The 16,316-nt window shown below is 38.6% G+C and overlaps 1 protein-coding gene across 4 annotated transcripts in view; it reads left to right on the top strand.

Moving 5' to 3' along the window:
- Positions 1 to 16,316, top strand: part of RNF170 (ring finger protein 170) — a 35,155-nt gene that overhangs the window by 58 nt on the left and 18,781 nt on the right. Inside the window, exons 1-2 of one of the 4 annotated variants that reach the window (XM_069485316.1) lie at positions 231 to 237; positions 6,385 to 6,528. The exons of 1 other annotated variant lie outside the window; for it this stretch is intronic. In XM_069485316.1, coding sequence (XP_069341417.1) covers positions 6,392 to 6,528 — 137 coding nt within the window. In that variant the 5' untranslated portion in view covers positions 231 to 237; positions 6,385 to 6,391. Of the gene's footprint in view, positions 1 to 230; positions 238 to 426; positions 487 to 6,384; positions 6,529 to 16,316 lie in introns of those variants that run through there. 2 more of the 4 variants (XM_069485315.1, XM_069485314.1) reach the window with 2 other exon arrangements.

Below are 16,316 nucleotides of genomic sequence, written 5' to 3'. Positions count from 1 at the left end.
CGGGCCGCGGCCTGGGCGCCGAGCGCGCGCCCGCCACGCCCACCCGCTCGGCCCGACCTGCGTGGGTCGCCCGCCGCTGGGCTTGACGGGGCGGGGGCGGGGGCGTCGCCGCCTCCCACCCTCCGGGGCTCCGCCTTCCTTCGGGCGTCCGCGGGCTGAGCCCCAGAATCGCCCGGTTCCGGTCGGGAGTCGCTGGAGACGGCGGAGGGCCGACGTGGAGGCGTCCGGTGGCTCGAGGTGGGCTTGGCGCGCGGCGAGGGGAGCCCGCCGTTCCTTCTCGGGCCGCTGAGCCTCGGCTCTGGAAACTTTACTTAAAGAGAGGGCGTGCGCCGGCTCGCCGATCCGTAAGGACCCCGACAGCCGTGGGGCCTGCTCCTCCCCGTGGCTAGGGCGGCTTCCCGCATGGGGAGGTGGATCGTTCTCGAGCCCTCACCTTTTTAGGGGCACGAATCTCTGCAGACTGCTGATAAATTTGTAGCCAATAAGGTATATGCAGAAAAGTGCATAAGACATACATGTTTAAAGAATTAGTAAAACAACCAGATAAAAAGTATTGTCAGCATCCCAGGAGTTGCCTCACCCATACATATCCTGTGTTCCTTTCTCAGCATATTTTTTCCCCAGCCTGAATTTTTTGATAATCACTTTATTGCTTTACCTCATATCTTTACCATCTATGCATGCAATAGAGCTTTCCTTTGCCTGTTTTTGAACTTTTATGAGTGGAATCATATCGTGTTTTGGGGCTTTCACTTTATATTAAATTGGTGTGCTGTATAGCTATAGGTAATTTTCATCGCTGTCTAGTCTTTTATTGGGTGAATATAACAGTGTATCCATTCTGCTGTTGATGGACATTTTGTTCCAGCTTGGGGCTACTCAGGACAATGCTATAAACATTGTTATACCTGAGCCCTAGTGCAACACACCTTGGAATCCTAAGAGAATTGTCGATTCATAGGGTGTGCATAACTACCAAATAATACGAAACGTTTATTTGGAGTGTCGCAAAGCTAACTTCCTGGAATGCATCTTCACTTTGGTTTGCAGTTCCAGGAACCCACTCGCCCCCTTTTCCCATTAAGAGTAGGTTTTTTCATTGAGCACTCAGAACTGCTGAGACAGCATTGAGTTTTTAATGATGCCTTACAGAGTACCAGTTAACAGTTCAAACCTGATGATTTAACATTTTGCTAATGTGAAAAAATCTTACTTGAAGTTTTTTCAATGGTCTTTCAAACATTTTTTCCCTACACCACGGGCAGAGAAGTTATAGGTATATATCTCACGTGCCTCTGTTTGTTTCCTCTGTTGGTGCCTCTGGGTGTTTGTCAAACCAGAGCTCCCACATTCTGTACTAGGTTGTTTCTGTTGAATCCCTGTCACTTTGAGTGACCTATACCATTGTTAGGCAAGTGAATGAAGTCAGTAGGTGTATGTTGCATTGACTTAGGCCTGACCGGCTGCAGCTTGTCTTTGAATGTGGGGACAAGGTGCCTGTGCTGGAATGTCTGGAGGCGTGAGCACCTTTGCTGTAGATGTTCAGGTTTTCAAAGCTTTGACACAATTGACCTTAAGCCTCATTTTTATAGTTTGACTGCTTATCCAGAATGCTTTTGTGCATGATGATGCAGTGTTCTTGGGGTTTCATTTTGTAGCTCCAGTTACCCTTGATGAAGGAAATTATATTAAAAACTCCTTGGATGTGAGTAATTATGTGTAGAATCCATGTAGCCATCAAGTTTCTACATGAGCTTGGGAAAAAAGACACTGAGCTGCTCCTTTGTTTCAGGAAGTCCTGGAGTTTTCTATTTTCCCCTTATTTTTCTCTCTGTTTTTTTTTCCCTTCCCTGAAAACTCTGGAAATGACCAAGAAATGAGTTGAACTTGCCTTAGCTGCCTCCTTACTCCAGTTAGTTGGAGGCTGATTCTCATCTACAGCTGTTTATCAGATTCAAGTGAATGTGGTCGTGTCCCATGTGGCAGTGCTCCCAAATTTATCCTGTCTTCCTAGGGAACACATAAAGCTCTGATTAAAGAGAGTTTGAGATGCTATGAAGGCATGGCTAAGTTTTATCATAGCTCTGCTGATTCCTTGACAGTTGTTAGCAATCGAAGTGTTATAGCTTCCATCTGAGAGCCTATACAGCGTGCCAAGCAGTATTTTAAATGCTTTACTGTCATTATCTCATACTCCACAAGGCAAAACTTTTTTTTTTTTTTTTGCTAAAAAAGTGGCAGTTTCATACGGTTCAGCCTAATTTTATGCATTTTACATATGAGGAATCTGAGACTAAGACTTTATGTAAGTACAGTTGTCTGACTCCAAAGCTTATGCTTTGCTGTAATAAGGAACTCCTCAGTCAGACTTAGCCAGCTAAGCAGTAACAAAGCCAGTTCCTCTTTAGGCTTCTATCACACCATGCAGCTTCCAAGATCTAAGGTGTTTTGTTTTCAAACACTTGAAAACAGAGTATGAGTAACTCTTATTTTCATATTTGACGGGATCCCACGAAGTCGTTACCATGTTCTGTGCATTTAATAACCTTGTTTCTTGGTTTCATGTAGGCAGCATTTAGTGGCCCCTATAACATGGAAGACCCTGTGCACTACTCAAGGGAATAAGATGTGGTTCTTATTGAAAGGAGTTCATTTTTTTAAAGTTTATTTTTAATTTTTTGGATGCATTATAGTTGTACATGTTTATGGGGTACATGTGATATTCTGATACAAGCACAGAATGTATGATAATCAAATCTGGGTCCAAAAACCCCTGCAACAAAACCTTCAAATAACATGAAAAAAATAAATAAATAAATCCAGCGAGATGTTATTTTGTATATTTTGTTATTTTGTGCTTGGAACTGAGTGTTTAACAGTCTATGATTAATAATCATAAGTTTTGAAGGTAAAGCAATTAAGCACAATATGTATTCTAAAATTCAACTATAATCAATTTTGGGCAGGCATCTGTATAAATATTTGGCATCTGTATAAACATTATTTTGAGTAATGTCTTAAAAAAAAAAAAAAAGTTCATGATGGAGGGAAAGAGTGTAGCGATTGACACGCCCTGTGGCCAGCGTGGGTGCCCCCCATTGGTGTCACTGAGATATTTAGGAGGCACCAGGAGGAAACAGAGTGCCCAGGCAGGAGGCGAGAAATGGGCGTTGTGCACCGAAGCCTGATTGCATCTCTAGCGAGGAAGCCAGCACTGGCTTCATTTCTATTGTTAAGGTAATAGGTACTTGAAAGAATTCAAGTTGTAAAACTGTCCTAGGAATGCTGAAGGCCTGGCTCTCCCGGTCCACCTCCCCACTCATCACCACTTTAACCTTTGGTTTTTATCTTGCCTGAGTCTTTTCTTCTTCCAAAACTCTGCATCAGAGAAATGTGGTGGAAGGAACTAAGAAATCAGCAAATCCAACTTTAACATTTTGCAGAAAATGAGCAGCCCTGATAGATTAAGTGGGGTTACGGTTGTTAACCTAAAATTATTGCAGAGGTCAGAATCTAATTTAAAGAGAGTTTATTTAAGTGTAAAGGTTGAGGACTGGCCACCTGGGAAAGTACAGATTTTAAAGAATGGAAATCAGTGTTCCAAAATGTAGAAGTTTGGGATTGTTTATAGAGACAAAGTTTAGGGAAGTTTAAGAGAATTTTAGTATCTTTTTATGTAAGGCTTAATGTATAGTTATAACGATCTGATTAGCTGAGGTGGTCTGTTTTGTTGGGGGGCGGGGAAGGTATATTTAACATTTTACACTGAAGTTGTCACTATTATGAGGTCCCTGTTTGGGGCACTATGTGATTTGAGTTAGATACGGGACAATAAAGGAGGCAGTTAATCTATAATAAAGATCAGTGATCAGAAGGGGGAAGTCTGATCTCTGGTCTTTTTTAGTCATTTATACAACAAGAACAATGAGGAAGAGAGTTAAACTATAATCTGAGAAGCAGAATTGTAAACATGTTATGTGACTCAGATCACAGTAACATCTCTCTCGAGGTTTAAAGTGTTTGGGGCGTTCTAACAGTTTTTTAATTTAGTTTTACACAGTTTTGGTAGCAGAATTGGACTAAAATCCAGGGCTCTTAATGTCCAAGCAGCAAATGTCTGGGCTTCACTTTAGAGCATATGCTATTGGACAAAATCAGTAGCACTGTTTAGTTCCAGATAAGCACTGACTGAAAAACAAAAGTTGGAGAACTGAAGTCCAGATTGATTCTGGAATTCATTTTCAAGACTGAGTTATTATGTTATCTTGGCAAGTGGAAATTCTCTTTTTATTGTTTTATCCCCTGTAGTTTTAAATCAGAGCAGCCTCTTTTCAAAATGAAGTAGTGTTTTGATACCTCATTTTTGAGCCATTAATACCTACAGTTCCTTTTTTACTCCGATTGTAAGAAAAACTAAGACAGTTTCTTTAAAACTATTGAAGCCCCAACAAGTAGATCTAACACAATTAGTGGATCTCCACTGACAGCCGAAGGTTTAGTTGGGATCTCCCACATGACAGGAAAATGCAGTGGACTTCTCTGTTCCTCTCAGCAGCATTGAGAACTTCTGCTGTACAATGATGCAAATAAAATTATGTGGCCACGCAACACTTAAAGATCCTGGAACTTGAGCTCTTGGAAGTGTGCATGAAGCGCTGTCTTAAGGGTATGATTGCATAGAATTCAGTCACATTAACACTAATTGCACCTGGAAGGACATAGAAACAAATGTAATGCATTTTTTTTTAAAGTACAAAGTAGTAAACTGCCTGAATGTATAGAATAGGAGAAAATGTAAGCAGTAAAAATTATAATACGTTTGTTGATGCACTCAATTTACAAGGTACTTTTGCCTCTGCTAATCTGGTTTAACCATCACAACTCTGAATTAATTAGAGGCTGGGAATCTTGACACAGGAAATAACATTTTGTTTATCTTTGAGCAGATGCAAGTAGTTCTCACTGCCCTTAGGACTTTTGACACAGTCATAGAATCTCTAATTTAAAAAGAGGAAACTTAATAAAATAAAGGTCTGAATTGATTACGTGGCCCACTCCTAGATTATTTGAGGCTCTCTCTTCAGTTTCAGTTGGGCAGTTTGACTGTTCTTTTAAACGAATATACTGAAATTAGAGCTCCTTCCTTGAGATTCCTGGTGTGCACCTTCATAATGGGTATTTGAAACCTGTCATTAGAAAGTTCCTGATGTGTCAGGCTATTACTACGTGTAAAGCTGAAGAAAACTGCCTTTGATCTATTTGTTTGCTTAGGTTTCTTCCATGAGTGGCAATTTTCTTACTAGCAGCCAGTTCAGATTCTTTTCAAAGGTAGTAAGACTTTCACACTCAAAATACTGAGTAGTGATGATATTGGATAAACTCTTTTCAGTTCAATAAGTTACATAAGTGTAGAACTTTATTTTAATTATTAATATCTCATATTTAATTGAATATTTATTTCCTCTGTTTCCCTTTAGGTATCTTGTAAGACTTTGAACTTTACTGTTTTGTCATCTGAAAAAAATATGAATTGCCTGTGATATTTGGACTCCAATGTGGTTGGGCTATCTCCCCTCACACCTATAGAATTGGGGGCTACCCTTTTGCTCTAGTTTAGAGTATGGGAAGGAAAGTTTCATATCCTTCGTTTTTCTTCATAAGGAAATGCAGCCTCAGAGTGATTCTATATTCCAGGCAGTTCAAAGAATTCTGAATCGTAAGCTGAGCTTAGTTTCAGGTGAGGATAATAGTTTTTCAAGTACCAAAATTTTCATCAATTCAAATAGTCTTGATGTAAATAAGTGTGTTTTGCTTTTCAGATTACTGTCACTATAAGCATGGAAAGTCACTGTTATTTAAACCAATATTACTAGGTTCTACCATGTACAGGGCATATGCTAGGTAACATAGGAATGTTTACAAAAGACTACAATATATTTCCCTTCCCATCCATACATGGTAAATTCCATAAGACATTCAGTGCTATGAGGGAGAAGAGGGATCTGATCTACTTGGAGAATTTGTCTCTCATTCAGGAGTAAGAAAAGAGCAGTTGGGCAAGAATGCCTTTTTTCTTAAAATTAAGGGAGTTAAGCTTGAAGAAGAAACACTATTTTCAAAAATATAAATGGATGATAAATCATAGTAATTGTTTTTCTTAAAGGAAATAGAATATTGTACTTCCCAAAATAGTGTGTCTGGAAAATTTTAAAGAACTCAATGATAGGACACTACCCACTGGAGTTGTGCTTAATGCCGCCTACCTTATGTGGGTGCCACAAAAATTAAATGTATTAGAAGTCAGTTATATTTATATTGCTTTTATTAGTATATTTCATTTTCACTGTGTCATTTATAACTTTTTCTTATTTCTTCATATTTTAGACCTGTAATGGCAAGATATCAAGGTGAAGTTCAGAGTTTGAAACTGGATGATGATTCAGTTATAGAAGGAGTAAGTGACCAAGTACTTGTGGCAGTTGTGGTCAGTTTCGCTTTGGTTGCTACCCTGGTATATGCACTTTTCAGGTGAGACTAAAGGACAAAATTATATATTTACAAGGGCCATTGACTTTTTGCCTCCCAGTAACATGCAATACTTAATATGAAAAGCAAGTGATAGATGGTAGTGATTGTAGAAATTTACTAAGATATTTTACTAATATTTTCCACTGGGCTCTGAATGCTAACATATATTTTTCCTGTCATTAACTGTCTTATCAGATAATATATAAATTCATATCATTCATATTTTAAGGTTGGGCGCGGTGGCTCATGCCTGTAATCCTAGCACTCTGGGAGGCTAAGGTGGGGGGATCGCTTGAGGTCAGGATTTCAAGACCAGCCTCAGCAAGAGCGAGACCCTGTCTCTACTAAAAAAATAGAAAGAAATTAACTGTGCAACTAAAAATAGAAAAAACAATTAGCCTGGCATGGTGGTATACGCCTGTAGTCCCAGCTATTTGGGAGGCTGAGGCAGGAGGATTGCTTGAGCCCTGGAGTTTGAGGTTGCTGTGAGCTAGGCTGATGCCATGGCAACTGAACAAGACTGTCTCAAAAAAAAAAATTTTTTCATAATTGAATCCATCAACTTGTAGGTGATATAGATAATTAGTGCAAAATATTTTCAGTTTTTAAATGGAGAAACTGAGGTAGAAAAAGACTTGGAAAGTCTAAAGAGAATTAAGATTAGAATTAATTTTATTTTACTTATTAGTTATTTATTAATACTTTATGTTTTAGAGATGGGGTCTTGCTATGTTGCCTAGGTTGGACTCAAACTTCTAGGCTCAAACAGTCCTCCCACCTCAGCCTCCTAAGTTCCTGGAACTATAGGCACATGCCACTGCACCCAGATCTCTCTCTTGTTTTTTTTAAATTTCATCACATTAGCAGGGTACAAATATTTAGGTTACATATATTGCCTTTGCCCTGCGGAGTCAGAGCTTCAAGCGTGTCCATCCCCAAGACACCACATCTATTAGGTGTGAATATACCTATCCCCTGCCACCTGCCTGACACCTGATGAATGTTACTACTATATATGCACATAAGTGTTGATCAATTAATCCCAATTTGATGGTGAGTACATGTGGTGCTTTTTTTCCCCCATTCTTATGATACTTCACTTAGTAGAATGGGTTCCAGCTCTATCCAGGATAATACAAGAGGTGCTAGATCACCATTGTTTTTTGTGGCTGAGTAGAACTCCATGGCATACATATACCACATTTTATTAATCCACTCATGTATTGATGGGCACTTGGGTTGTTTCCACATCTTTGCAATTGTGAATTGTGCTGCTATGAACATTCTAGTGCAGATGTCTTTTTTTCCTTTGGGTAGATGCCCAGTAATGGGATTGCTGGATCAAATGGTAGTTCTAGTTCTAGCTCTTTGAGGTATCTCCATATTACTTTGCATAGAGGTTGTACTAGCTTGGAGTCCCACTAGCAGTGTATGAGTGTTCCTATCTCTCTACATCCACACCAACATTTATTGTTTTAAGACTTTTTGATAAAAGCCATTCTCACTTGAATTAATTTTAATTAATCTTAATTAACTATTATAGAATCAGGAATAATATTTAAAAGTCTCAGATGTCTATATATCAATATTCAGGGATTAGGTAATAAAGTAGAAATTTATGTGTTAACACATGAAAATAAATAGAATTTTGTATATATCATTAAAAACAGAAATGAAAAAAGTACAAAATTAAAAAAAGGTTAATTCTAAAAATTGCAAATCAGTATGTTTTCCTGTAAAAATTATAGAAAGGATTATTAAACAAAATGTGGACACTTGAAAAAATGGTGATTAGTTTACTCTTTTACCTCTGCATTGATGGTCTCTTTTCTTACTTTTTTTTTTTTTGAGACAGGATCTCACCCAGGCTGGTGTGCAGTGGCCTGACCATAACTCACAGTAGCCTTGGGCTGAAGCGATCCTCCTGTCTTAGCCTCCTGAAGAGTTGGGACTGTAGGCATGTACCACCATGCCCATTTTTTTTTTTTTTTTTTTTGTAGAGATGGGGTCTCACTATGTTGCTCACACTGGTCTCAAACTCCTAGCCTCATGCAATCCTCCCGTCTCAGCCTCCCAAAGTGTGAGATTACAGGCGTGAGTCACATATGCCCGGCTTGATAGTCTCTTATCGTAACATTATCTTAATTTCAATAGGTTATTTTACAGAGTGATAATCCAGAGTGACACTGGTGACACACTTGTGGATATAATGGGGGGAATGATGACTAGGTGATAGCAGACTTAAGTGAGTTCATAACTGGTTGGCAGGTTGTTCTTAGGAGTCCTGACTAATATTTTTTTTTTTTTTTTTTTTTTGAGACAGAGTCTCACTCTGTTGCCCAGGCTAGAGTGAGTGCCGTGGCGTTAGCCTAGCTCACAGCAACCTCAAACTCCTGAGCTCAAGCGATCCTCCTGTCTCAGCCTCCCGAGTAGCTGGGACTACAGGCATGCGCCACCATGCCCGGCTAATTTTTTTTTCTATATATATTTTTAGCTGTCCATATAATTTCTTTCTATTTTTTAGTAGAGGTGGGGTCTCGCTCTTGCTCAGGCTGGTCTCGAACTCCTGAGCTCAAACGATCCGCCCACCTCGGCCTCCCAGAGTGCTAGGATTACAGGCGTGAGCCACCGCGCCCGGCCCTGACTAATATTTTAATATAAACCAAAAAGGAGGACATTGTATATTGCTGCAGGCCTCTGTTGTTGGGACTGGTCTATTCAATTTCAATAGCAACTTGGATGAAGAAGACATAAGAAGCATGCATATTAAATCGTCAGTTGAGAGGGATAGCTAACGTGTTGGTACAACAGAATCAAGATTCAGAAGTGGTCAAGCCATATATCTACGGTCAACTGACCTTTGACACATGTGCCAAAACCACTCAGTGGGAAAAGATTTCAACAAGTGGTGCTGGGACAACTGGATAGCCATATGCAAAAGAATGAAGTTTGAACCATAGCACACCGTATTAACTCAAAATGGGTCATTATCATGACTCGATAATGAAGTGACAACCCAACTAATAAGTGGGCAAATGATGTGAATAAAAATTTCTCCAAAGAAGATATACAAATGGCCAGTAAGCACATGAAAAGATGTTTAATATCACTAATCATTAGGGAAATGCAAAATTAAAACCACAATGAGATACCACCGCACTCCCATTAGGATGGCTACTGTCCAAAAAACACCAAATAACAAGTGTTGGTGAGGATGTGGAGAAATTGAAACCCTGTACACTGTTGGTGGGAAGGTAAAACGGTGCTGCACCTGTGGAAAACAACATAGCAGTTCCCTAAAATGTTAAAAGTAGCATAGCCATGTGATCCAGCAATTCTTTTTCTGGCTATGTACCCAAAAGAACTGAAAACAGAGACTTGAAGAGATATTAGTCTACCCATGTTTATAGCAGGATTATTCACATTAGCACTAAAAAGTGAAAGCAACCCAAGTGTCCATCCACAGATGAATGGATATACGCACAACAGAATAATATTCAGCCTTAAAAAGGGAGAAAATTATGTAGTTCTACTATTGAAAGAAACACTAACACCAATCCTCAAACTTTTCCAAAAACTTGAAGAGGAGGGAACAATTCTTAGCTAATTCTCTGAGGCCAGGATAACCATGATACCAAAACCAGATAGAGACGGTACAAGAAAAGAAAGTTATAAGCCAGTATAGATGTAAAAATTCTCAACATAAGAGTAGTCATTAAAAGGGTCATATACTGTAACCAAGTGGTGTTTATCCTGGGGTGCAAGTATGGTTAAACATATGCAAATCAATGAACATGATACACCATGTTAACAAAAAGGAGAACAAAAATCATATGATCATCTCAATAATTGCAGAAAAAGTATTTGACAAAATTCACCATGCTTTCATGATAAAAACTCTCAACAAATTAGGTACAGAAGGAATGTACTTCAACATAGTAAAGGCCACATATGACAAGACCACAGCTAACATCATACTCAACAATGAAAAGCTGAAAGCTTTTCCTCTAAGATCAGGAAAAGACAAGGATGCCTACTTTCACCACTTGTATTCAACATAGTACTGGACATTCTTGTCACAGTAATTAAGCAAGAAAAAGAAAGGCATCCAAACTGGAAAGGAAGAAGTAAGATTGTTTCTATAGATGATTTGATCTTATATATGGAAAACTGTAAAGACTCTATCAGAAAACTTTTAGAACTAATATATGAACTCAGTAAAGTTGCAGGATACAAAGTCAATATACAAAAATCAGTAGTGTTTCTATACACTAACAATGAACTATCTGAAAAGAAAGTCAAGAAAACAATCCCATTTACAAAAGCGTAAAAAAACTCTTAGGAATAAAGTTAACTGAGGAGGAGAAAGGTCTGTATACTGAAAGTTATAAAACATTAATGAAAGAAATTGAAGAAGACATAAATAAATGGAAAGATACCCTGTGGTCATGGATTGGAAGAATTATTGTTAAAATGTCCATACTCACCCAAAGCGATCTATAGGCTCAATGCAATCCTTGTCAAAGTTCCAGTGACATTTTTCACAGGAATAGGAAAATAATCCTAAAATGTATACAGGCTCACAGAAGCACCCAAATAGCCAAAGCAATCTTGATTAAAAAGAACAAAACTGGAGGCATCATACTACCTGACTTCAAAATATGCTATAAAGCTACATTAATCAAAACAGTGTGGTAATAGCATTAAAAATGGATGTTATAGACCAATGGAACAGAATAGAGAGCTCAGAAGTAAATCCATGCATTTATGGTCAATTGTTCTGTGACAAAGGTGCCAAGACCACACAGTGGGTGGTTTCGTGGAGGAAGGGTATTGGGAAATTGCACATCTACATGCAGAAGAAAGAAATTGGTTCCTTATCTCACACCATTTACTAAAATCAACTCAAAATGGATTAAACACTAAAACATAAGACTTGAAACTTCTAGAAAAAAACACAGGGAGTAAGTTTCTTAAGATTAGTCTGGGCAGTGATTTTTTTTTTTAATATGACCCCAAAAGCATAGGTAACAAAAATCAAAAATAGATAAATAGGATTGCATCAAACCAAAAAGCTTCTGCACAGCACAGGGAACAATGAACAGAGTGAAGAGAAACCTACAGATTGGGAGAAAGATATTTGTAAGTCATATCTCTGGTAAAGGATTAATACCCCAAATATGTAAGAAACTCAAACTTGATTAAACAATAGCATAGAAACAAATAACTCAATTAAAAAATGTGCAAAGGACCTGAATAGACATTTCTCAAAAGAAGAAATACAAATGACCAACGATAGGTATGTGAAAAAATGTTCAGTGTCACTAATCACCAGGGAAATGCAAATTAAAACCACAAAGATACCATGTCATTTCTGTTAGAATGGCTATTATCAAAAAGATGGGGAAAAAAGATGAAACATAAGTCAAAAGATCTGTGTTGTCCAGGATGTGGAGCCAAAGGAACCCTGGTACACTGTTGGTGGGAGTGTAAAATGGCACAGTCACTGTGGAAAATAGTGTGGAGGTTCCTCAAAAAGTTAAAAATAGAACTAGCTGTATGATCCAGCAATTGCACTTCTGGGTATACATCAAAAGGAAATTAAATCAGTGTGTCAAAAAGATATCCGCACTCCCATGTCATTTCAGCATTGTTTACAGTAGCTAAAATGTGCAATCAAATCAAGTATCTATCAGTGGATAAATAAAGAAAATGTGGCATGGGTATTATATAGAATGGAATACCATTCAGTCTTAAACAGGAAGTTCTGCCATTTGTGACAACACGGACAAACCTGGAGGACATTGTACTAACTGAAATAAGCCAGGCACAGGAAGACGAATACTGCATAATCCCATTTATACATGAAATCTAAAAAAGTTGAACTCATAGAAGCAGGGAGTGGAATGGTGGTTGCCATGGGCTGGGAAGATGTTAGTCAAAGGGTACAAAGTTTCAGTTAGACAGGATGAATTTTAAAAAGAGAAAAACAGATCACAAAACCATACGTAAAGTAGCCTATGACAGCTAAAATTCTAAGATTAATTTTATTTTTAAATATTTTTTCTGTTTTCTGATTTCTCTACTATGAATATTTATTATTGATATTTGTATAATAAAAGCTTTTTTTCCCACAGACAGGAATGATGTGAAGCCCAAACTAAAAAATTTCCATTTAGTAAGGCAATTGTATGTTGCAGATGCCAAAACCGTAATGGTATGGGCTGCATTGATAAAAATAACCAGCTGAAGGCCACATCTGGATCATATTCAGTTTGGGACAAGCATTTTAAACTGGAAGTCATTCAGGAGAGATTGTCAGAATGAGGAAAGCTACAGAGAAAAACCCTATGAAACACGAGAAGGCACTGGGGATGTGTGGCAGAGGGCAAGGGACTGTCGGACATAAAAACGATCTTTAAATGTGACAAGGGCTTATTTTGTTAAAGAAATAGACTTATTCTGTGTGGCTTCATGGGCAGAACCAGGGCCAGTTGGTAGAGATAAATGATGAGATTTGGGCGCAACCTAAGAAATACATTTTCTTTTTTTTTTTTTTTTTTCAATAAATGCTAGCTTTATTATTAACACTTTGCATATTTATAACATTTTCATTCATCTATGAATCTATTCTTCTATCTATCCATTCAATGAATCAAGAAATACATTTTCGAGTTTCGTAAGTGCTCCGTTTCCTGGACATGGTCTTGAGTCTGTCCTGTGACTGGGTGGGACTTCGGTTTCAGTTTCTGTGCCGCTCTGGAGACTCCAATGAAGTTGGCAGTCGCAACGCTGTAACTCCAGCTGAGGGAGCCAGTCAGTGAGGGGTCGGAGGGGGGTAGCACGTATAGTTTAAAATTCAAACAAGTCTCTTTTTCGTGATGTCTTTGATTTTAGTCATTATAATTCACTTTTTGTATTGTGGTAAAATGTACATAACATAGAATTTATCCTTTTAGCCATTTTTAAGTAGCATTAAGTATATTCACATTGTTGTGTAACCATCATCACCATTTACTTCCAGGACTTTCCCATCATCCCAAACAGAAATGCTGTACCTGTTCAAATAAATAACTCCCTGTTCCTCCTCCACCAGCCCCTGGGAACCTCTGTTCTCCTTTGTGTCCCAGTGGATTCGCCTATTTTTGGTACCTTGTAAAGTAGATTCCTACAATATTTGTCCTTTTGTGTCTGGCTTATTTCACTTAACATAATGTTTTCAAAGTTCATTTATACTGTAGTATGTATTAGAATGTCCTTCCTTTTTATGACTGAATAATATTGCATGTGTATACCACCTTTTGTTTATCCATTCGCCTGTTGGTGGCCATTTGGGTTATTCCCATCGTTTGGCCATTGTGAGTAATACTGCTGTGAACACTGGTGTGCAAGTACCCGTCTGAGTCCCTGTTTTCCACTGGAATTTCAGGGCCGTATGGTAATCCTAGGTTTAACTTTTTGAGGAACCTGCAAACTCTTTCACAGCATCTGCCCTGTTTCACACCCCCGCCAGCAAGGCACTGTGGCTCCAGTTTCTGTACATCCTTGTCAAAACTTGTTACTTTCTTTTTATTTTTTTTTAAATAATTACCATCCTCAGAGGTGTGAAAGTAGTATCTCATTGTGGTTTTGATTTCTGTTTCCTTAACAAGTAATGATGTTGAACATCATTTTGTGACTGTTGGCCATTTGTCTGTCTTTTATGGAGAAATGTCTATCCAAGTCCTTTGCTTATTTTTGAATTAGGTGGTTTTCTATTTTGTGTTTGAGTTATAAGAGTTCTTTATCCTAGCACTCTGGGAGGCCGAGGCGGGTGGATCGCTCAAGGTCAGGAGTTCGAGACCAGCCTGAGCAATGAGCGAGACCTCGTCTCTACTAAAAGTAGAAAGAAATTATCTGGCCAACTAAAATATATATAGAAAAAAAAAATTAGCCGGGCATGGTGGCGCATGCCTGTAGTCCCAGCTACTCGGGAGGCTGAGGCAGTAGGATTGCTTAAGCCCAGGCGTTTGAGGTTGCTGTGAGCTAAGCTGACGCCACGGCACTCACTCTAGCCTGGGCAACAAAGCGACACTCTGTCTCAAAAAAAAAAAAAAAAAGAGTTCTTTATATATTCTGGTATTATTATCAGATACAGGCGTACCTCAGAGATATTGAGGGTTCAGTTCCAGACCACCTCAATAAAACAAATATAGCAATAGAGTTGACTCACACAAATTTTGGGTTTCCCAGTACATATAAAAGTTACGTTAGCACTATATTATAATCTATTAAGTGTGCAGTAGCATTATGTCTAAAAAATGCGTATACCTTAATTGAAAAATACTTTATTGCTAAAAATGCTAACGATCATCTGAGCCTTCAGCCAGTCACAATCTTTTTGCCAGTGGAGAGTCTTGTCTTGATGTTGATGCTGTTGACTGATCAGGGTGGTGGTTGCTGAAGGGGTGGGGAGGCTGTGGCAGTTTCTTAAGAAAACAGTGAAGTTTGCTGCATCTGTTCACTATTCCATTCCTGAAAGATTTCTCTGTAGCGTGTGATGCTATTTGATAGCATTTTTTCCACAGTAGGACTTCTTTCAAAATTGGAATCCATCCTTTCAAATTCTGCTACTGTTTTATCAACTAAGATTATGTAACATTCTAAATCCTTTGTTATCATTTCAGCATGTTCACAGCATCTTCACCAGGAGCAGATTCCATCTCCAGAAACCTCTTTCTTTGTTCGTTCATAAGAAGCAACTCCTCATCCATTCAAGTTTGATCATGATATTGCAGCCATTCAGTCACATCTTCAGTCTCCACTTCTACTTCTAGAAGTTCTAGTTCTCTTGCTTCCACCACATCTGCAGTTACTTCCTCCACTAAAGTCATGAACCCCTCAAAGTCATCCATGGGGGATGGAATCAACTTTTTCCAAACTGCTGTTTGGAAGGTTGGCATTTTGACCTTCTTTGATGAGTCATGAATATTCTTAATGGCATCTATAATGGTGAATCCTTTCCAGAAGGTTTTAAGCTGACTTTGCCTAGATCCTTCAGAGGAATCACTCTCTATGGCAGCTATAGCCTTACAAAATGTATTTCTTAAATAATAAGACTTGAAAGTCAAAATTACTCCTTGATCCATGGGCTGTGGAATGGATGTTGTGTTAGCAGGCATGGAAACATTAATCTCCTTATACATTTCTGTCAGAACTCTTGGATGATCAGATGCATTGTCAATGAAAGAAATCTTTTTTTCTGAGCAGTAGGTCTCGACAGTATGCTGTCATCCAGGCTCTGTTGTTCCATGAACAGAACATGAATCGTGTACCTTTTACCCAATAGGTAATTTTCCATCCCTCGTCTCCCTTCCAGCCTCCCACTTTCAGAATCCCCAATGCCCATTATACCATTCTTTGTGACACATAGCCATAGCCTATCTCCCCCTCGTAAGTGATAAGATGTGGTATTTGGTTTTCTGACCCTGAATTGCTTCACTTAGGATAATGGCCTCCAGTTCCATCCAAGTTGCTCCAAAAGACATTATTTCATTCTTTTTTTGTGGCTGAGTAGTATTCCATAGTATATATATCACATTTTATTTATCCACTCATAAGTTGATTTGCACTTAGGTTGATTCCATAACTTTGCAATTGTGAATTATGCTGCAATAAACATACAAGTGCTGGTGTCTTTTTGATATAATGATTTCTTTTCCTTTGGGTAGATACCCAGTAGTGGGATTGCAGGATTGAATGGTAGCTCTACTTTTAGTGCTTTGAGAAATCTCCATACTGATTTCCCT

The sequence above is a fragment of the Eulemur rufifrons genome, chromosome 12 (genome assembly GCF_041146395.1).
Source record: "Eulemur rufifrons isolate Redbay chromosome 12, OSU_ERuf_1, whole genome shotgun sequence".
Taxonomy (NCBI): Eukaryota; Metazoa; Chordata; class Mammalia; order Primates; family Lemuridae; genus Eulemur; species Eulemur rufifrons.
Note: the sequence above shows the minus strand (reverse complement) of the source record. Positions and strands in the feature narration are given on the sequence as shown.